The 21,862-nt window shown below is 38.3% G+C and overlaps 1 protein-coding gene across 12 annotated transcripts in view; it reads left to right on the plus strand.

Moving 5' to 3' along the window:
* The window catches only part of SETD5 (SET domain containing 5), a 75,878-nt gene that overhangs the window by 10,576 nt on the left and 43,440 nt on the right, over positions 1–21,862 (plus strand). For 6 of the 12 annotated variants that reach the window (XM_037522165.2, XM_037522201.1, XM_037522195.2 and 3 more), the window contains exons 1-2: positions 20,779–20,817; positions 21,635–21,859. Coding sequence is in view for 4 of the 12 variants with exons in the window: in XM_054695687.1 (XP_054551662.1) it covers positions 20,747–20,817 (71 nt within the window). In the remaining 8 variants the exon portion in view is untranslated. Of the gene's footprint in view, positions 1–16,811; positions 16,871–20,632; positions 20,818–21,379; positions 21,478–21,634; positions 21,860–21,862 lie in introns of those variants that run through there. The other 6 variants (XM_054695687.1, XM_037522188.2, XM_037522229.2 and 3 more) reach the window with 3 other exon arrangements.

A 21,862-nucleotide genomic window follows, 5' to 3' on the forward strand; every position in this document is an offset into this window, starting at 1 on the left:
GGATTGGTCCTTGTTTCGAGACCTTTCAAAAGATAGCACTGAAAAACAACTTTCCTTCTCATTTTTGCCGTTTTTAAAGTATAAGCTGTTGGTACTTGCTAACTTCTCTTTTGAATTCAGTATTATTTATTTACATAAACCCAAGGTCCTTTTCCCTGTGCCCCAGACCCCAGTTGCCACCAACACTAATCACTTTTACTTTTGGCTTTGTACCACGTTACACACACACATGGTAGTTTTGGAATGGAGGAATGATGGCTGAGAACCCCGTTGTTTTGTCCTTGGGCTGTAGCCCTGTTAAGATATGCAGTCACATTACAACGTTTCGGCAGCCCTAAGTTTTTCTCTGTGTGGTTATGCTACCACCTTGATGCATAGGGAGATTAATTTGTTTCATTTCACTCTCAGATTTTGTATAATTTTATGATGAAATGATTAATAAATGAAATTTGCAGATCTCTGTAGTCAGAGAAGTCTAACTTCCGTTCTAATGTTTTCCACACTGTTCCCTCTTTGTCCCTCTATGGAACAATTGACAATTTCATCAGAAATATTTAAAGTGATAACTTGTAACACAAGAATTGCTTATAGTTTATTTACTGGAGCTACCTGATTTTGACTTTTTCAATACCTAGTAGTATTTTTAGACCACAAGAGGAAAATGGACTTTTCTGTTCTTTTGGGATCCAACATTTCTTGGCTTAATAATAAACAATTCAACTCAAGACACTTCTTTTCTCAGGTAAAATTTATGTCTCTTGAAATGCTGTATCAGCTTTCATTTGTCTCCAGTGACTTCATACCACCACTTGGGACACTGGTGCTACTCGTAATAGAAATTTCAATTAACATTTCTTGAATGGTTCACCCTTACAGCTGAATATTTATAACTTTCTCCTTTGAACATTGAAGTATTTGATTTGATACTTTTAATAAAACTTTAAATCTTTAAAAATATACCTTTGAAATATTAAATCTTTATCTTTACTAATTATATCTAAATAAGTTAAATATTTCAACAAATGCATGCCACTTTCTAATATAACATATCATAGACCAAGAAAAATAAATCAGAGTGTCATATGGTGAGGCATCCGTGATTAAAAGTCTGAAGGCCAATAAACATCTTGGTTCTGATTCTTGTTTTCTTCCTCTAACCTTGGACAAGTTACTTAATGAGTTTAATTCTTTGGCTAAGTAGAAATAGTCTCTTCCTGCTTATGTTGTTACAGGCCTTACATGAACCAGTACCATTAAAGTGATTGAAGACATGGTGCCTTGTTGAAAATAAGCATCCAGTTAATGCTGACTTTTATTTTATAAGTTGTTACTATTGTTATATTTGACCAATTCTGGACCCCTTACTTAGGTTAAGAAAGATTCAAGATGTTCTAAAAATAGAGCACCTGATAGGATTTTCACGACTCCATTGCTATATGAAAAGAACCAACTCTTATGAAAGTGATCTCTGGTGTCTAGCTGAAATGTGAGACTTCAGATATACCAGTACTTTATAAATTCGATCACACTAACAATTTTACTAAAGAATGGAACTTCAAGGAAGCAAAGCTGTTTGACTCAACGTCCTCTTCACATGCTGTTAGAAATTGTGTTATTCAGGAGGGCTTTCAGATACCAGTTACAGGGATTTCTTAACTCTAGTTTTGAAGGTGCAAAGTTCCTTCAGGTGTTCTGTTTTGATTTTGCTTCCAGAATGTGTAATTAACAAAACTGTGCCTCTACCTTGTGAACGGATTGCAACAACTGAATTAACACATGTATCATCTTACAGATTTGTTTACCTTTTCAAAAATGAGATCCCTACAGTCTAATTTCTTAATAAATTTCAGTTATACAGTATAGTTTTGTCAACTGTAGTGATCAGGTTATCTGCATTAGATACTTGGGCCATCTTTGTAATGGAAAGTCTGTGCTCTCTCACCAGCCTCTTCTCATCTGCTGTCCAGCCTGACGCCTGTCTGCATTGCACCTTTTCTTTTCTTTCTTTCTTTCTTGTTCATTTAAATTGATACCATGCAGAATTTGTCTTTTTCTGACTGACTTCACTTGGCATAATACCCTCCAGGTTTATCCATGTTGTGGTTTTTTTTTTTTTTTTTTTTTTTTTTTTTTTAATTTTTTTAAAAGATTTTTATTTATTTATACAAGAACTGGGGTACAGGCCAGATGTGCGGGAGGGTGAGAGGATTCACCGAAGACAGAGTGGGGAGCAGCACAGGCAGACTGACTGAAATACACTGCTGAGTCTGCTGCGCCCTGTGGGTTTCTCCCCAGTCAGCTGGGATCGGACCCGATCTGCAGAAGCTATGGACAGCTTCACAGTGCGGCGCTCAACTGCCTGCACCACCAGGGAGGCCCTGTAGTCTTCTTTTTTAAAGCAAAAATACTCCAGGTCAGGTAGGTAGATAAACATATATCACATTTTATTTTTATCTCCTCATCCATTGAAAAACACTCAGCTTATTTCTATATAGTGCTGTTGTGCGTAATGCTACAATGAACAAGGCAGTACAGATAACTCTTTGAGATAGTGGGTTTGTTACCTTTTGGCTGTTTACCAGCAAGTGGGATAGCAGGATCATATAGTAGTTCTATCTTTAGTTTCTTAGGGATTCTCCATACCATTTTCCATAGTTGACTGTACCAGTTTACATTCCCACAAAGTGCACAGGGTTTCTCTTTTCCACATCCTCACCAGCATTTATTGCCTCTTTTCTTTTAAATAATGGCCATCCTCACATGTTTAAGGTGATAATCTCATTGTGGGTTTGATTTGTATTTCCATGATGAGTTATTTTGGGCCTCTTTCCAGGGTGCTGTCGGCTATTTTTATGTCTTTGGAAAATATTTGGATTCTTGACTTATTTTTAAAGTGCATTACTATTATTTTTGCTTTTAAATTGTTTGGGTTCTTACATGTTTTGGATATTAACCCCTTATCTTATATGTGGTCTGCAAATTTTTCTCCTACTCCATATTTTTTTCATGCGCAGAGTCCTTTCAGCTTCCCGGTTGTGTCAGCTTCCCGGTTGTTTTTGCTTGTGTTGCCCTTGCTTTTTGTGTCAGATCCAAAATACCATTGTTGCAACCATTGTCAAGGACCTTAAACTCAGCTTTGAGACGTTAGATCTTATATTCAAAAATCTTTCATCCATTTTGAGTTGATTTTTGTGGGTTATGTAAGATGTGGGTCCTGTTTCATTCTTTTTGCATGTGGCTGTACAGTTTTCCCAGCACTGACTATTAAAGACACTATCCTTTCCCCATTGTATAGTGTTGACACCTTTGTGGAAAATTGATTGTATATTCATGCCTTTGTTTCTGGTCTCTTGTTCTGTACCATTCATCTGTGTGTATCTGTTTTATGCCAATGACTTACTATTCTGATAACTGTAACTTTGTTACAGTTTGAAATCAGGAAGTGTGATGCCTCCATCTGTTTCTTTTCCTCAGAATTGCTTTGGCTATTCAGGGTCTTCTGGAATTCCAGAAAAGGTTTATTTTTTTTTTTTTCCCTATAGCCATGATAAATACTATTGAAATTTTTGTAGGGATTTCAATGAATCTGTAGGTCATTTGAGTATTATGGGCATTTTTTTAACTATTCTTCAAAATCATGAACATGGACTATCTTTGCATTTATGTGTGTCTTCAGTCTCTTTCATCTGTGTTTTATCGTTTTCAGTGTACAGGCTTCTTTCACTTCATGGGTTAAATTTGTTGCTAAGTATTTTATTCTTTTTGATGGCAGTTGTAAATGGGATTGTTTTCTTAATTTCTGTGATAATTCCTTGTTCAGATACAACTGGGTTTTGTATTTTGCAATTTTACTGGATTTATTTATTCTGAAAGTTTCTTGGTGGAATCGTTACAGTTTTCTAGGTATAACAACATGTCATGCGCAAATGACAGTTTTCCTTCTTTCTGATTCGGATACCTTTTATTTCCTTTTCTTGCCTGTTTGTTCTAACTGGGACTTCCGGTACTCTTTTGAATAAAAGTGGCAAGTGTGGGCATTTTTGTCCTGTTCTTGCAAGGAAGGTTCTTAGTTTTCACCATTTTACTTGTGATGTTAGCGCTTGACTTGCCACATGTGACTTCTATTGTGTTGAGGTACATCCCTGCACACCTAATTTTTGAGTTTTATCATAAAAGGGAATTGAATTTTGTCAAATGCTTTTTTTGTTCTGTTAGCATGATCATAAGATTTTTACTCTTCATTTCATTGATGGTGGTGTTTTACATTTATTGGTTTGCTTATGGAGAGCCATCCTTACATTTCAAGAATAAATCCCACTTGATTACAGTATATGATCCTTTTAATGTATGGTTGAACTAACTTTGCTAATATTTTGTTGGGGATTTTTATATCTGTTCATTTCAGGGGTATCTGCTTGTAGTCTTCTTCTTATGTTCTCATCTGGTTTTGATATCAGGGTAATGCAGTCTTGTAAAATGAGTTTGAATATGTTTTCTCTGACATTTACTGGAAGGTTTTGGGGGGGGGTGTTGTTTTTTAATTATTTTAGAGTGAGGTTGAGGAGTGCTGAGTGAATTCAGACCAGGTAGTATTTAGATACATGGGAGTTCTAGGAGAGGATAAAATGGTGTGCCGGTTATTTTCCTCCTTCCCAACACAGAACAGGAACTGGAGTGTGTACATCTTTTCTCTTTAAAGCTGTCTTGGAGGTACGTGAAGTAAATACGGATAGGATGACATGCTGCTGGTATAGAGTGAAGGAGAAGGACTAGATGAAAAACAGGGTTGGCTCTGAGCTGGTAATTGTCGATGGATGAGTAAATGAAGTAGTTTATAAAATTTTATTTATACTTAAAATTTTTTATAATGAGAAGTTTTAAATTTTGAAATAAAAGTATCCGTGGGTGTGGCTTATGTGGGTTGTCTTAAAGCAGACTCATGGACAATCTCCTGTTTCAGTCTCCTGCTTGCTCTCTGAGGCTAGTTCTTCTAGAGATTATCACTTGACATTTCCAATCAATGGAAAAATAGTCACTACATAGACATAAAAGGACATACATACTAACAGAAAATTTCGATGTTTTAAAGACGTCTATGTGCAGTCTACAAAGCATTCCTGACAGGATGATTGGGGACACAGATGGGCAAATTAACAATATATTCAATGTACAGTAGATGTAATTTTATGACATGATTGAACTTCTGAAAAGGTATATTATAAACATCAACTCAATGCCAAACAGATTCTAATTTCATAAGATTTCTCTAAAAAATGAATAGGATATTTGAGAAAAGGGCACAGATTGATGTGCAGCCGCTGGCAAATCTTAGTGTTGGTGGACTTGGCAAGTTGCTACCAAGACTCCAGCTATAGGGCCTCCCTGGTGGCGCAAGGGGTTAAGACAACCTATAAAGCTGTCCGCAGCCACTGCAGCACAAGTTCGATCCCCGGCCGGGGAGCTACTCACATGGTGCAGCAGGCGTTTCCTGTCTCGCCCGCTGCTCCCCTCAGCAGTGTACTTCAGTCAATCTGCTTGTTCTGCTCCCCACTCTGTCTCTGGTGAATCCTCTCACCCCCCGCGTCTCTGGCCTATACCCCAGTTCTTGTATGCATCCATCCCTATAAATAAATCTTTTTCTTAAAAAAAAAAAAAAGATTCCAGCTCTATAGGTTCCTCTTCTCCATTGCATCCTGTCACTATGAAAGCAGGAAAATGGTCCCTACTTGCCATCCTCATCACCTTTATTTGCTTCTTCAATATTGTGACCCTACATTCCAAAATTGGATGTTTGCAATGGACTAAGTGTCTTGCTAAGTTCTTTTATGAAGGTTGTCTCATTTAATTCTTAGAATAGTGCTGTGGGTGGTTTACAAATGTACAAACTAAATTACCGTGATCACACACCTAGGCAAAGAATGAGTCAGGTCCATGTGATTCTAGGATCTTTTCACTAGCCAACTTACCTATTTTTTTTAATTAATCAATTTATTTATACAAGTACTGGGTACAGTCAGAAGTGCGGGAGGGCGAGAGAATTCACCAGAGCCAGAGTGGAGAAGAGAACAGGCAGAGCGACTAAGTACACTGCTGAGGGGAGCAGCGGGTGGCAGGAGAGGTCTGCGCGCCATGTGGGACCCTCGCCCGGCGGCCGGGGATCGAACCGGAGCTGCAGAGTCTGCGGGCAGCTTCGCAGCCCAGCGCTCAACCATTGCGCCAGCAGGGAGGCCCCCAACTTACCTATTTAAGAAGCCCTTCACTGCCACCAAAATACTCTGCCTGGTCTCCTCCTCCTGAGTAGGATATAGCTGCCCATCTGCAGTTTTGATCTTGTTATATCCGGGATTGGTTTTTTAGTATTGGTACTGAGGCAAATGGAGTTTAGTGGGTCTTTTTGCTTTCATTATGTAGATGGAAGAGTTGGAATTTTTTTTTTTATTAAAGTTTTTTTTTTTTTAGAGGCATGTTTATTTATTTGTTTGTTTTTTGTGTGTTTATACATGCACTGGGTACAGTCAGAAGCGCGGGAAGGTGAGAGAATTCACCAGAGCCAGAGCAGGGAGCAGAGCAGGCAGAAGGACCGAAGTACACTGCTGAGGGGAGCAGCGGGCAGCAGGAGAGTTCTGCGCGCCATGTGGGACCCTCCTTCGGTGGCTGGGGAGCAGCCGGGGATCGAACCCGCGCCGCAGAGGCCACGGGCAGCTTCGCAACCCAGCGCTCAACCGCTGCGCCACCGGGGAGGCCCGAGTTGGAATTTTAAATGTGAAATGCAATCTTGAGTTCTTGTGGACTCTTAAGAAATCCTAAATTGATGAACCATACATGGGTCGTGTAAATTTTTTTTTAATGATTCAGGGATAAGCGTGAAGAGATCATTGCTTTCATAGAACTTCTTGACTGTTTGACCCAATAGGCCAAAGGAAGCTCCTTGTAAGGCAAGATGTTTCTTTCCCGTTTTTGTCACCCTTAGTGCCATTTGACATAGTTACTAGGATATAAACCGTTGTGGCTGAATAGATAATGACTCTTGGATAATAATCCACAAGGTTCTTGGGCTGAAGTACTGTCAATTCTCTGTAATTTTTCTGGGACACTGGTGCTTTATGGGCCAGGAGGCCACAATTGGAAAGGATCTCGCGTGTTACTAAATTCACAGAATGCATATTTCTTAGTATATATTTTCCTAGTCAATACAAAAATTTCACACTTAAAAAAAAAATTGTTCTGCCCAAAAAGATTGGGAGCCACTATTCGAAAAGTATTAGTGGTAGTGTAGCGATCTGTTAAAATCTAGAGGATGAGATTTTTTTTTTAATTAAGTGGTTACCAAGTACTAGAAAAGTAAATACAGTATTTTTAAGGAGTATTGTTTAGTGTTTGGAATTTTACTTAGAAAATAAGTTTGTGAGTATATGTTTTAGCAAAAGCAGGTAAATGGAAATCCTAGGTTCCTTTGTGTTTTTATTCCACTTTATTCAGTCTACAGTTCTGGACTTTGCCTAAGGTCAAACCTACATAACAGAAAAAAAAACAACAGAATTGATTAAAGGAGACTAGAAAATGATTGGGGAAGCTTCGCATGGTGTATGGTTGTGATGATATTTTACTTAAGAATTTGGAGCAGCTTACTATGCCAGTTCTATTCATTAACTAAAAAGTACTATTTTGTCAGTCTCCTGGGAGTAATTTATTGTAAGTATTAATTAATGAATGAGAATTTTGGCCCAAATACAGCTGAAATGTTTACTGAAACTGGATCAAAGATGAGTGTCTGTGTCAAGGTTTTTAAAATCATCTTTCATGTTAAGATTTCCAGAGGAAAATTTTACCATCCATAAATTAAATAATTTTACTTTGCACGTTGATGATTTGCATGTTCATCCTTTTGGACTTCTAGAGAAATAATGCACTCTCCAGTCCAGAGATTTTATTTTACTCAGTAACCTCACGTGAGTAAATATAACTTTTTTCCTTAGGCAAGAGAATTTTTTTTAATTTATTCATATATAAAATCAGTCATTCACTTAGTTGTTCATTTTTTTTAAGTCGTTCATCTTTTCCATCACTATTACTTTGAAATTATAAATCATTCTAAGTTTATTTTTTATTGTTATCCGTTTAAGTGGCAGTGACCAGCTTGGTATTGGAATGTGCTGTCATATCTGTATTTGCATCCATTTCCCAACTGGACTTGAGCAGAGGTGTGCCTTTTGACTCAAATAGGAATCACCCACACCGTGTTCTGTGGCACTCGTTTTTACTGTTCTTTCCCTGCTGGGAAGTGCCTGTCTTTGAGCCGATGAGCATTTCTACTCTCAAGTCTGTCATCACTCTGAGTCTCGCCTAGTACTCTGAGAAACTGCTCACTAAAAATAAGAACAGCTGGTCACTGCCTCAGATGTGAGCCATCGCTTGTGTGACGGAATCAGTCTTCATCTTAGTACACAGGCGTGTGGAATTTTACCTGCTTTGGAGTATTTCTTCTGTAGTTTATCCATTTTTTCTTTATTCATATATAGCCTAAGTGGGCAGGCCGTGTCACAGCTGTGGGTTACATGTATATTTGCAGTAAACTCAGCTATAAAAAGGAATTTGAGAAGATTGCAAGAAATTTTATCAGCAGTTTGGTGAGACAATTTTACAGTTTTTTGCTTGAGAAAAAAATAATCAGAACATTTTTAATAGCCGTAATATATCATTGTAAAACCTAAACATTACTCAGCAAATTTATCAATTGATGAGTTACATTAAGCTTTTTATCCATTTTTTTTGCAAGTCACTTTTCTCTTCCTGTCACTGCCACCTATCGTTCTAAACAGACCTTGCTCGTTTGTTTTTATAATAAATAAGTGGCAGCTCTATGTTGCAAATCTAATATGTCCAGCTGATTTTTCCAAGACTTGCTGTAAAATAATCCTGTGGAAGAGAGGAGGTTTAGAGAAAATAAGGTTGGCCATGAGGATTGATTGTTGGTTAAAGCTGGATATAGTGTCCACGAGTTCACTATAGGGAGTTCTCTGTGCATTTGTTAAAAGTTTTTCATAATAAGGGTTTTTTAAGACAAAAAAAAATGGCATATCAGACAGGATAAAGTTTATGCTGAATAAAATTTTGAAGGAAAGGAAATAGATAAATATCTGATTAATGAAGAAGATCTTGTTCCATGTAAGCAAGGGAATTTGAATTAACCCAGTAGACATTCAGGAGCCAGTAGTAAATTTGTAATAGCGGGATGATCATGATCAAAGTTAAGTTCTGAAAGGATTAGCATCATGAAAGAATGAGAGTAGACTGGAGGGTATTGAGAACCTTAGAGGTATTCAGACCAGGTCATTGCTATAAAGAAAGCTACCTTGAAATCATAAGGAGGTGTTTTTGGGTGGATGGATATGACTGCCTGTGACACAGTTCAAGCAGACTCTCAGTAAGGTGCTCGTGCCAAGCACACAAAAAGAGGGGTTTTACCTCTTTGTCCAGGACTTAGGTTTCTCCTTGCGGTGGTCTGATGTCATTCTGGAGTATACCCAATGAGTTTGTAGCAATAGTACAAATTTGTCAATATTTTGACTCTTTTAGTAAAATGGTATTGACAGGCCTCTTACAAAGTTTCTGCTCTTTTTTGGAGTAATTAAAAATAAAGGCATCGTGTTTTATATCCCTGACCCAAAACTACTAGGACGGGGTTGGTTTGTTGGTTTTTATAAGATTTATTTATGCATATAAGAACTGGGCCAGAGGTGGGAGGGGGGTGTGTGTGTGAGAGGAGTCACCAGAGACAGAGTGGGGAGCAGAACAGGCAGATCTACTGAAATACACTGCTGAGGGGAGCAGCGGGCGAGAGAGGAGAGGTCTGCTGCACCGTGTGGGTCAGCTCCCTGGTCGGGTTGATAGCTTGATAGCCCTGTGTCTTTAATCCTGTACCCCCAGGGAGGCTCCCTAGAATAGGGTTTTAATAAACTGGTTGAAACCAAAGAACTCAACTCTTTAGATTATTTGCATTTTTCAGTCAGAACCTTGTAGATCTCAGTGAAATTACAGGGGACTAACAATTTGTGTTTTTTATTGCTTACAAGAACAAATTTAGTGTGGTGCATTCTATTAGAACATAAAATTACCTTACGGGACAACTGCTAGAAAGTACTGTGCCTCTGAAATAGTGCTTTTTATCTATTTATTTTGAAGATACAAATTTAAGGGAAAAGCAACTTTAGTACATGAAAAATTAAGAGGACAAAAGTACATCTGATCAGTGGTCTTTAAATCTGTATCACAGAACTATTGAGAAATTTGCCATTGAATTACATTGTAGGTTTTTTTTTTTTTTTATAGAATGTAGAGTCTTCAAAAAAAAAGGGCCAATGGGTAAAGTAATAATTAAAATTACAAACTTTTTGAAACAATGTAGGCTTTCCCATATGTTTGTGGGAGCATGAAGTGGTTTTAACTTCCTGGAGGGTGGGTTGGTATCACTAATAGATACACCTGTGCCCTCCTATTAGTTCCACTTATTAGAACTGTCCTAAGAAAATGTGCACATGTAGAGGACAGATGTGCCCAACCACTGGGTTGCAGCGTTGCCTTTGCATGTATAGTGGAAATTCGCCAGTCTGTAAACGTGTACCCACAGAGGACTGGTGCCATTGTTTGTGCCTGTGCGTTTAGAAACCTGTCCAAACCTCCTACTAAAGGGGAACCAGGCAGATGGCAGAACAGTAGGGTTATCGCTTTTATCTTTGGGTATCTTTAGAAAGTGGGATTGTGTGAGAATTTCAGTTTGGCATCTTACGCTCTTGTGATGCTTGCGTATTTGTAGAACATTTATTTTTATAATTTAAGAATAAAGATAACAGCCATTGGTTGGGAAGGGAAACCTTCCTTTTGTGCAGGTCAAAATTACTAAGTTTTGAGTTCCCTTGCTGATAGATATTTAGCTTCCTGGTCTGCCAAGTAATCACAGAACACGTATATCCAGTTGGCTTCTTTTCACCTGTGGGGTTTTTTTTTTTTTTAAATAATATATTTTTTTAAAGATTTATTTATTTATACAAGCACTGGGTACAGTCAGAAGCGCGGGAGGGTGAGAGAATCCACCAGAGCCAGAGCAGGGAGCAGAGCAGGCAGAAGGACCGAAGCACACTGCTGAGGGGAGCACCGGGCGGCAGGAGAGGTCTGCATGCCATGGGCAGCCTCGCAACCCAACGTTCAACCACGGCGCCACCGGGGAGGCCCATTTTCACCTGTGTTTTGAGAGTTTTTGCTGTCATTGTCCTTCGTTCACATATTTTTCTGTGAGACTAGTGAATAGGTTTTGTCCAAACAGTTTGAGATATATAAAAGAATGTTACTCCGAGGAGCCTCTGTGTCACTGATAAACAATGAAGTGATTTGGGGTTTTCGTTCTTTGGGGGGAAGGTATGTTTTCTTTTAAGAATGACTCGTTAATTGTAAAGAAACACCTTAAAATAGCACCTAATACAGTTCTTCTACATGGTACTCTAAACACTTCATGTTTGTTGAATGAATAAGTGTGTGAATGAAGAAAGAACTGCTTCTAGATAACATAAATCCCAAGAGAACCAAGAATTTCATTCTAGAATTGTTTGTTTAGCTTAGCTCCAGTAGTAATTATTCATGACTTTTTAATTACAAAATTTGTTTTAATTTTGGTGTCACTAACATTAGTAATTACTTTGATAGAAGCTGTACATTAAAATCCTAATTTTCTTCTGAACTCCACCACTACATGTCACTTCGTACAAGTTAGTTTTTTTAGCATTTGTTTTCTTCATCTTTAAAATTAAAAGGCTAGTGGCCTGAGTTCTTCTCTGCCAGGGAGCTACCCACACGGCGCGGCAGACCTCTCCTGTCTCCCCCTGCTCCCCTCGGCAGTGTGTTTCAGTCAGTCTGCCTGTTCAGCTCCCCACTCTGTCTCTGGTGAATCCTCTCACCCCCTGCACCTCTGGCCTGTACCACAGTTCTTGTATCATAAATAAAAATAAATCTTAATATATATATATATATATATATAAATTTTCAGAGCGGTAAATCAAAGTTCTTTGAGGGTGTCATCTTTATTTGATACTTAGAAGCTACAGTTTTCCTGACTCTTATTAAGGATAGAGTCTGTGTCCTTGGTTAGTTAAGCAGTAAATATCTGTTTATCATCATTAAATGAGTTTTAAATTGTTTTTTCAATGTCACCTTAGAATAATTTAAGTAGTAATATCTAGTGTTAGTGTTTGGTATGTAGTCTTATCCTGCCACCACTAAATATAACTTAGTATGTCTTAACCTATTTTTTGCCATTAATGTTATTTTTGATGGGGTAAGAAATCTTTTCTGTGGACGAAATAGGATTTTTTTCAAATTGGATTTTAATTACCTCCTATTTTGGTAAATGTAGTGCTTTAATAGACATTGGTTTATTGTGCCAAGCCCAGTAGCCCCCAGAGGGAGTATAAATACAAGCAAAGGAGCCAAGGGATAAACCAGTGTTTCAGGAAAGAAGGTGGCAGAAAGGGAAAGCTTTACCTTAGTTCTGAATCATTAAGGCTTGACATTTCTTTATTCTCTCTCTTTAGTTTACCCTAGTGTTTTCTTTTTCTGTTTTCTCTGCAGTCCTGAACTTATCCTCAATCTTTTGCTAGCATTGATTCCTTCAGATTATAAGCCTGGTTTGTCTACCCCTATTACATAAGCTTTTCACTGCCCCCCCCCCTCAGCACTTTCTCTTTTCTTAGACTTCGTCTCTTATTTCAGTAATCTTTTTCTAATGCTTATCACTTAACCTTTTCATGTTTCCCACATACCTCTTTTTATATTATTTAATGTAGCAAAATCAGATATATTCTTGTGGGACAAGAGTGAAAATAGTTTTTAGCCATGTTCCATCTACTAGCAGCAGCTCTTTTTATCATGTATAGTTTCCAGAGGACCATTTAAACTTGTTTGCTACAAATGCTATTCCATGTACACCTATGAGTTAGGTGGACAGGTCTTATTCTTCCTGTTTTACAGATAAGAAAACCAAGACAGTAACACGTTGCATGAATTGTACCTAAGCCAGTCAGTGCCAGGATGTGTAGAAATCTGGAGCAGGAGGAAATTCAGTGAAGATTTTACTTTAAGGAATTTAAGGTTTTTATCTATAAAAAGTGATTTTTCCCAGATCATCAAACTAAGTTGTAGGCTAGAATTCAAATTCCCTAACTCCTTAGGTAGCACTTTTTTTTTAAAGATTTTTTTTTTATTTATGCATACAAGAGCTAGGGTACAGGCCAGAGGTGTGGGGGGGTGAGAGGCTTCAGCAGAGACAGAGTGGGGAACAGAACAGGCAGATTGACCGAACTACACTGCTGAGGGGAGCAGCGGGCAAATCAGGAGAGGTCTGCTGCACCATGTGGGTTGCTCCCTGGCCCTCCGGGGATCTGGGATCAAACTCAGTGCTGCAGAGGCTGCGGATTGCTTCATAGGTTGCCTCTTAACCCCTTCTGCCACCAGGGAGACATATGTAGCACTTTTTCCTAATGCTTTTTCCCTTCTCCCAGGGTGAAAGACTGTATGTACTGAACAGCACCAGTGTCTTTACTCCATGTTTCAGTTGGGTTAGACAGAATGTAACATGTAATGCAGTTGCGACCTTCATCTTCAACCAAATTGGTCATGTACATAAAATGCATTCTTGTATTTATTGCATTTTGGACTATTCTGTGATGTAATCAGTGGGGAGTGATAATCATACCCAAAAGACTAATATTCTTTTCTACCTCTCCTTTTTTACTGTTTTGTACAGTCATTCAAAAGAAGAAACTTGGAGTTTAGAATTATTTAGGAATAAATTTAACTTACACATATAGCAAAATTTTGGATAATTAGTAGGTTCAAGAATTGAATTTTTTTTTTTTTTTAACATTTTGAAAGCATGGCTTTATTAGGAAAAGGAGAAAAGCAAAAAAGAGAGGCACCTGCATGGACACAGCTGGGCAGTCTAGGGAGGAGGGCGGCTGCTACTGCTGCTGCTGCTCTGCAGAAGGAAAAGGTTCATGAAAAGAAATGTCTACAAAGTCAGTCACGGGCAGGCAGGCCCGCCGAGCTGCCCGGAAATCGAATATTAATGACTACTTTAACCCTTGTCAAAAATTTTTCAAAAATGTTTCTTCTTTACTGAGGTAAATGTATTCATTTATTAACCTATTAGGGCTCTTGTTGCTTCAGTGTTACACAGATATTCTGTGTACCTGTTAATTTTCACTTTTTAATAGTTTATACGGTCAAAATAGTTGATTTCAAGATGTATTTTAGATGCTTGTGTTTTTAAGGAGTCACAGTTTAAGGATTATTGTGTTCAAAAGGAAGAAGTGTGAATAATGGTGGCTGCTGGATAGTGAGAATTTAGAGGTTTTTGTAAGCAGGTTTCTTTATTTAGTGAGAAAAAAAGTCCTAATAATGTCCGGTACTGCTGTGAACAAGCCGATACCAAAGCTCTGACAAAGAAACCAGGCCGAGGAGATGAGGAACCTAGGGAGTTTTGTTGTTTTTTTTTTTTTTTAATTAAGGATATTTCAAGTTAGATTCTAAAATAGTAAGTTGTGACTAATAAGATGAAAATAATCATTAACTCTCTTATAAGATCTGAAGTAATGTTGCCCTTGAGAAAAGTGGGCATTGCAAAGCATGATGACATTGCTCAACCTACCTTTTTTGTCAGCCTAAGCAAGAGGAGACTTTCTCTTTTCCTCTAATACATGCCTATTTTTAACATTAAGTTTCACATAATTTCAAAAATATCTTTAAAATACACCTTTCTGGCCCTGAATTAGTGAGTGTATATATTTGTCCTTTTTGAAATCTCATAATTAGGCTATAGAGTGCTGGGTAATTTTTATACTTGGGGGAACCTACTACCTTTCGAAATGTTGTCTTGTGAGAGTAAGAAAAATAAGCATAATATTTTAATGCAGATACCTTGCTTAGAGAATTATAGTCATAAAAGTAAAAATACTTTCACTGCTATGTAAATTTTCATCGTGAAGGAATGAAAAGAAAAGGGATATTTGGGGGAAATGGCTTATTCAGTATATGTGTTCACTTACATGTTTTGTCAGAGACTGAAATTGAGGAAGAGTCTTGGCTTTTCTGGTGGTTTTTGAAGAGAGTTGATCAGAGATTGCTTTTTGGCTGAGTTGCTGTCTGCAGAGGCTGTTAACAATTGTTTCTCTGGCAGCAGATCTTGTTCATCAGGATTGCATCATTTCTGGGAGAATGGCCAAGGTCCACAGCCTCAGTACAAAGACTGTCTGAAGCATATGAGGCCTGTTCTCTCTCTGCAGCGGCACTCCTCTTCCTGCCAGTCCTCTTCACAGGCTTACTAAAGCAGACTTGTTCTCAATTTCTTTCATTGGATTGGCTGTTTATTGGACTCTTGTCTCCCAGCTGCTTCCGGCTCACCTGGCTGATGCAATTTCTTTTTCTGAAATCTCTGTTGGAATTGGTCTTAAAACACTTTTTGTCTGTCTTCTTTGAGTGACCAGGCAGATCACACGGGTCTTGTGCTTTCAGCAAGTCATGTAGAGAAGAGCTGTCAAAATTACACATGCAGAAACTATTTTGAACCCAATTAAAAAGACAAGGGGTAATTATAAACCCTTTCTGGCATGTTCTATTTAACAGCTTTTTCCTTAGAAACTGAATGTAAATGGTAACTTCTCAAAAGAGTTCTCCGGTACTGGGAGAAAGGCTGGTTCTGCCTCTGAATCCAAGAACTTACCAGTATTCCTGTGGATTCTGCTAAATTGTTCTGGAAATGGTTAAATTGATATCAAAGTGAAGTTCTGATGCATCCACTTTCCCACTACTTACTTCTCTTCTTCCTCCTGTATCCTTACTTTTTTTGTTGTTACTAAAGAAATCTAATTTTGTCTTGGTTGAAGTTTTTTTCTTTTATATTACCTTTATACCTTTCATTATTCCAAGTATGTTCTTTAAAGACTTCCTAAAGAATAATTTATTTCCAATTCTTAATACATTGGAAACCTATAAAATATCAACCTAAAGTACATTTTTTCCTCTACTGCTTGGTACTGGAATCCCACAGATGCCTCTTTTCACAGGTATGCCACAGCAATGTTTCAGATGTCAGTACCCCATCTGACTGCTAGTCCTGGGTCATCACCTCTTTTGCTTTCCTTTTTGGAGGGTAGAAATTTATTTAAGACTGTTTTCCCATGCGTTGCCACTGTGGAGTTGACCGCAAACGGCATAGACTTTTGCCACTCTTTTTCTGTAGTAAGACTGGACAGGTCGGATGGAGCGAGGAGGGGAGAAAGAAGTAATATAAACTGGTATTTTAATAGGCGATATAGGTCATTGTCTGGACAGTAAATGTGATACTTGGTTAAAGAAAAGCTTCTGAATTTGGGAAGGGTTTAGCAGGAAAGAAAAGCACCTTCTAGGAGAGGGGGAAAAGAAAGAACTTTCCCTTGGGAATTGGGAGACATTGCTAATTAGAAGGCTAGAATATTGCGTGGTGACATAATACAGCATTTTGCTGCTTTTTATTTAGTCAAGTAGAGATAATTTCCCTACCCACCCATTGTTTAAGCCCTGGCTTTATGGTAAAATAGGATATAAAGGTTAAAGGGCAGAAATACAGTACTAGGCTATAGATGGGGTGGTAAACAGAAAGCAGCCCGTATAGAGAAATGAAATATCAAATTATCATTAAAATGTTATTTATTCTTTGTGTCCAAAAATACTTTGTGTCCAGTATTGTGATTTATTTCAATACTAATTTGTGTTTCAACTGTTTGTAGGTCTTCAGAGCTCCTGGAAGATAACTTCTAGGACTTCATATTCAGAGGTCTACAAAAAGGTGACTGAGCCAGATAAATTCCTTTAATTTGTTTTAATTTTTGTATCTTAGTGACTGCTAGCTAAAATCGTGTGTTGAGAGAATAGTGATCATACTTTTTTTTTTTTTTTTTTTTTTTTTTTTTTTAAAGATTTATTTATTTATTTATTTATACAAGCACTGGGTACAGTCAGAAGCGCGGGAGGGTGAGAGAATTCACCAGAGCCAGAGCGGGGAGAAGAACAGGCAGAAGGACCGAAGTACACTGCTGAGGGGAGCAGCAGGCGGCAGGAGAGGTCTGCGCGCCATGTGGGACCCTCCTCCGGTGGCCGGGGAGCAGCCGGGGATTGAACCAGCGCCGCAGAGGCTACGGGCAGCTTCGCAACCCAGCGCTCAACCGCTGCGCCACCAGGGGAAGCCCATACTTTTTTTTAAAAAAAAAAAAAAAGATTTAATTTATTCATTTATACAAGCACTGGGTACAGTCAGAAGCGCGGGAGGGTGAGAGAATTCACCGGACAGAGCGGGGTGCAGAACAGGCAGACAGACGGAGGACACTGCTGAGGGGAGCAGCAGGTGCTGCAGGAGAGGTCTGCGCGCCATGTGGGACCCTTGCTGGCAGCCGGGTATCGAACCAGTGCTGCAGAGGCTGTGGGCAGCTTCGCAGCCCAGCGCTCAATGTTGCGCCGCCAGGGGAGGCCCGGTGATCATACTTTATTTGGAACATATTTCTTGAATACCCTCTCTGTGCCAGACACCATAGCAGAGTGTAAAACTCAAAAATTCCTGCCCTCGTAGACTTCATATTCTGATAGAAAAGGACAAATTAACACATAAAAGATACCTTGAAATTGTTCCACTTAGTGACAAAATTAATTCTCACTCTCTAGGAGACATCTTAAGACTCTGATAAATTAATAGCTCTTATAAATAGTGAGCTTGGTAAACTATACTAAGAGTCTGTTGTCTTGATTTATAAATCTGGAACAATTACAGTAAGAAATCACTGCATATTGATTATCAAAAGTTCTTCAGTTAACATTTTAATAGCTACTTTTTGCACAGTGTTATTTTTAGGGAAGGAATTATTGTCAGAATTTATGAGAGAAATTTGGCTTTATTTTCTTAAATTAAAAAAAGCCCCAGTAGTATTGTAAAAGCCTTTTCTTGTCAAAGAACAAGGTGGTAAACTAACCTAATAAGCAACTCCCTTCATCCAGAGGGTAGAAGGGCCAGGGCAACGCAGAGGAAAATGGAGGCCTGCATGAGGACAGTGTGTAGTTATTCCTTAATGTTTCTTGAAGTTGTGTATCAGCAGCGTAGTGTTTCACTAGAGAATATAGTAATCATTTATTCATTCATTAAAGGGATATTAGCTGAAAGAATCTTCTCAGTATGTCTTACTAAGATTACTCTCAGAAAAATAACAACTACTAGCTTAGATCTATAAGTTGTCTTTTATCGAGAAGCCTACTTTTTTTACTTTTTTTTTTTTTTAACAGGCATGTATCATTGTGGTTATGGCTAAGGACTTTTAATGGTGTTGAGTAACTTTTTTGTCCTTTACAGCAGATATAGCACATAATTTACATTCCTGTATTGGTCAGGCTGAATATGATCATTATTAGACTTTGTTCTGGTTATCTAGTCAGGTATGCTAGACTGTTAGAAAAGCCAGGTATGTGGACTTTTTCCTTTTAAATCACAATTACATAAAAGAAAAAAAAATTGTATGGTGATACTAGAATTAACATAAGAATTGTGGCCAATAATTCTCACTCTACAATAACTTCTTTTAGCCTTGTTTGATAAGCATTTTGTCATGTATCATTTATAGATTTTGTTTCCATTTCCTAGAGACTGGGAGGCTTTCTAAATCTCTGGGCATATCGTTTAGGGAGGCGGGCAAATGTATAGGATAGGCCCAGAAGCAGAAAGCTGCGCTAGTGTCTTTTATGAGCTGCAGGGAAGCAGAGGAAGATTTCCCCTCTTCATTTCTGTCTGGAGTCTGTCTGTCACCTCCTGTTGAGTAGGAATAAGAATATAGCCACAGCCAGAAGAGAGTCCTAGGTACATTGGTGAGATACAGCTCTTTCAAAGAGTGGTTCCAAGAAACTAAAGAAGTCTATAAACTAAGAAGTCTACAGCTGCTCTCCCATTCTGAAATAACAGCACAAATCAGTGATACTATCTTTGCATGTCCTTCAAAGGGTTTGCCTGATAAACTGCTCAATAATTCGCTTTTATGTATCAACATAAGAGTCAAGCATCTCAGATAAGCTATCATTTAAAATTTGTTTTAATCCCTGAATTCACTCACATTAATATTGTGGACTTTGTGTTGCATTTAACTCTCTTTTCATATAGTCATTTTTCTACTGTCTTATGAACCAGAGTCCTATCAGTCAGTACCCTGTAGTGTTTTTTACAAAAGTCTTTATTTACCTGCTTAACATTCACATTGACTTCCCTTCCGTCCTACATAAAATACTTTTGTTTCATTCATTTAATGGTTTTTGCATTACTGTGAAACCAATATAAAATCATAAAACTGTACTTTTTTTCTTTGTACCATATCTCCAAATCTTTTCATCTACTTTTTTTTTATTCTTAAGAAATTTGTGGATATTTCTGTTCTCAAATTGCAATGGTGGTGGTCACCAATTCAAGGTATCCTCGACTGCTTTTCCATAAAAAACTTTTCTTGTCTTTATCTTGAACCTGAACTCGTAGTGGTTGATACTTTTATTCTTACCAATCTGTGAGTAGTACCTAATAAATACAGTTAAGCTAAAATCTTCCAAATTTATTGTTAAACTTAGATGGTTTAGAAGGAGGAAGAGAGCATTTCGTGACAAAAGAAAATAGGGAACAACTTGATTTAGTCAGATATAAACAGATTGATCTCTTATATTTAACTTGAAAGAAATAACATTATGGACTGCTGATAATACTGCATTTATTTGGTTTGAAAATGTTTAAATAAAGACCTTGAATTGTTCAAGAATTTACTTAACTGGTATTAACCATTCTGCATCTGTATCTTAACTGGTCTTAACTGTTCTGTATCTTAAAATTTGTAAATTAGATCCTAGGGGGCCAGAAATTTTGGTTCGATGAGCAATTCTAGATTGGGGGAGGGTTCCTAATAATGAACCAGGCAGACTGTCCCTTTCCCTAATCTAAAAAGAAAGGAACTGGGCCTCCCTGGTGGCGCAAGGGGTTACGCACTAGGAAGCAATCCGCAGCCTCTGCAGCAAGAGTTCCGTCCCAGGGCAGCCAGGGAGAAACCCACAGGGCGCAGCAGACCTCTCCCGTCTCTCCCACTGCTCTCCTCAACAGTGAATTTCAGTCAGTCTGCCTGTTCTGTTCCCACTCTGTCTCTGGTGAATCCTCTCTCTCTCTCTCTCTCTCTCTCTCTCTCTCACACACACACACACACACACACACACACACACCTCTCTCACGCCTCTGGCCTGTACCCGTTCTTGTGTGCATAAATAAATGAATCTTTAAAAAAAGAAAAGAACTACATAGAAATGAAAAACAAGTGGAATGTTTTGCTCCCTTGCATGGTAGAACATTAATTCAGTTTATAGTAAACATGGAACAGTGTTATATTTCTTTTATATTTATATTGCTTTATAAATAGTTTTGCCATGTTTTCTTTTACATTTATCTCTTAAAAGCCTTGTGCAGAAGTAGAAAACATTCAGTAGCATTTAGGATCAATTTTCAAAGAACAATCTGATTACTACATTACTTTATTTTTTTCTGTGGCAGGATTCCTCATGTCCATAACATGTTGGTTGCGGCTCTGCAGCTCACCCCCACTCACAGAGTGGCCAGTCTCCATTAATTGGACCCCGTGATTTCCACTCTGTTGTGTTGGACGTCATGAGCATTGCAATCCCTCTGGGAGTCACCACACCAGATACATCCTACTCAGATATGGCTGCTGGATCAGAGTAAGTGCTGCTTCCTAGGTAGTAGGTACATTACCAGTTTGTGTGGAGACAGTTTTCTTACGGGCATCTAATAATAAATACATAGTATTTTCTAAATCAAAACTAGCCCACTTAAACATGACAATAGACCTTTCCCTTACCCCCAGAGAAGCTGGTGGGGGGAGGGGGGAATTAGAAGGGGCAGCAGAAGAATTTTGGGGGAGGGATTTCTAAGTATATAATGAACAGAATTAAGGTTGCAAAGTAGTGATTACATTTTTATTTGGTTTTGATGGGTGGGAAAGATTGGAATCAAGTAGGTGTTATTACCTGCTTCTGTAGCGTGTAATGGTTATTGGATGAAGATAGGAGGAGTTCTCTCCAACTGATTTTCCTTGAAGGCCTCTTCCTATGTACTTCTCATTGTTCTAGAGTAAAGGGGCTGAAACTTTATTTGGGCAGGTTGCTTAGACCTTCTGACATTGGGGTAGAAAAAAGGAAAAGCAGTGTCATTTGTTTTTTATAATATTCATTGCCTAGAAAGAGGACCTTCAAAATCAGTGGTACCAAACTTTTTTTTCAGCTAAGAGCAGCTTTAGGAATTCAGAGTTTGTCGAAAAGCCCAATCCCTAAAATAGACTCTCAATTCTTGAAGAATTTAAATGCCAAATGCAAATGAAGGTAGGCCTTCATTATAAAATTTTATATATTATTCACAGCTTTAAATTTTTTAGCCTTATGTATCCCTTCTCTTTTAAGTTGTCCAAGATTCCCCCTGCTCACAGATTCCCCCTCTTGTCCTTTTACCTCCCTTGTACCCAATCTTCCTTGCTTACAGAAAGGAAGTGGAAGCCCCCTACCTTTCAAGACGAAGTGGCACTACACCAGGATGTGAAAGTCCAGCGAAAGAGACCCAAGGGGCCTAGGGGGCAGCACACCCCCAGAAGCCAAGTCTATTCCAGGCAGTACCAGGGATTAGGGTCTGGGCTGGAAAAATCCTGGTGTTTTGAATATGTTCAGGTCCAGTTCAGACTCTTGATCCCACAGCCACTTCTTGAGTGAGGTG

Source organism: Talpa occidentalis, unplaced genomic scaffold (assembly GCF_014898055.3).
Source record: "Talpa occidentalis isolate TD23 unplaced genomic scaffold, MPIMG_talOcc4v2.1 talOcc4.10, whole genome shotgun sequence".
NCBI lineage: Eukaryota > Metazoa > Chordata > Mammalia > Eulipotyphla > Talpidae > Talpa > Talpa occidentalis.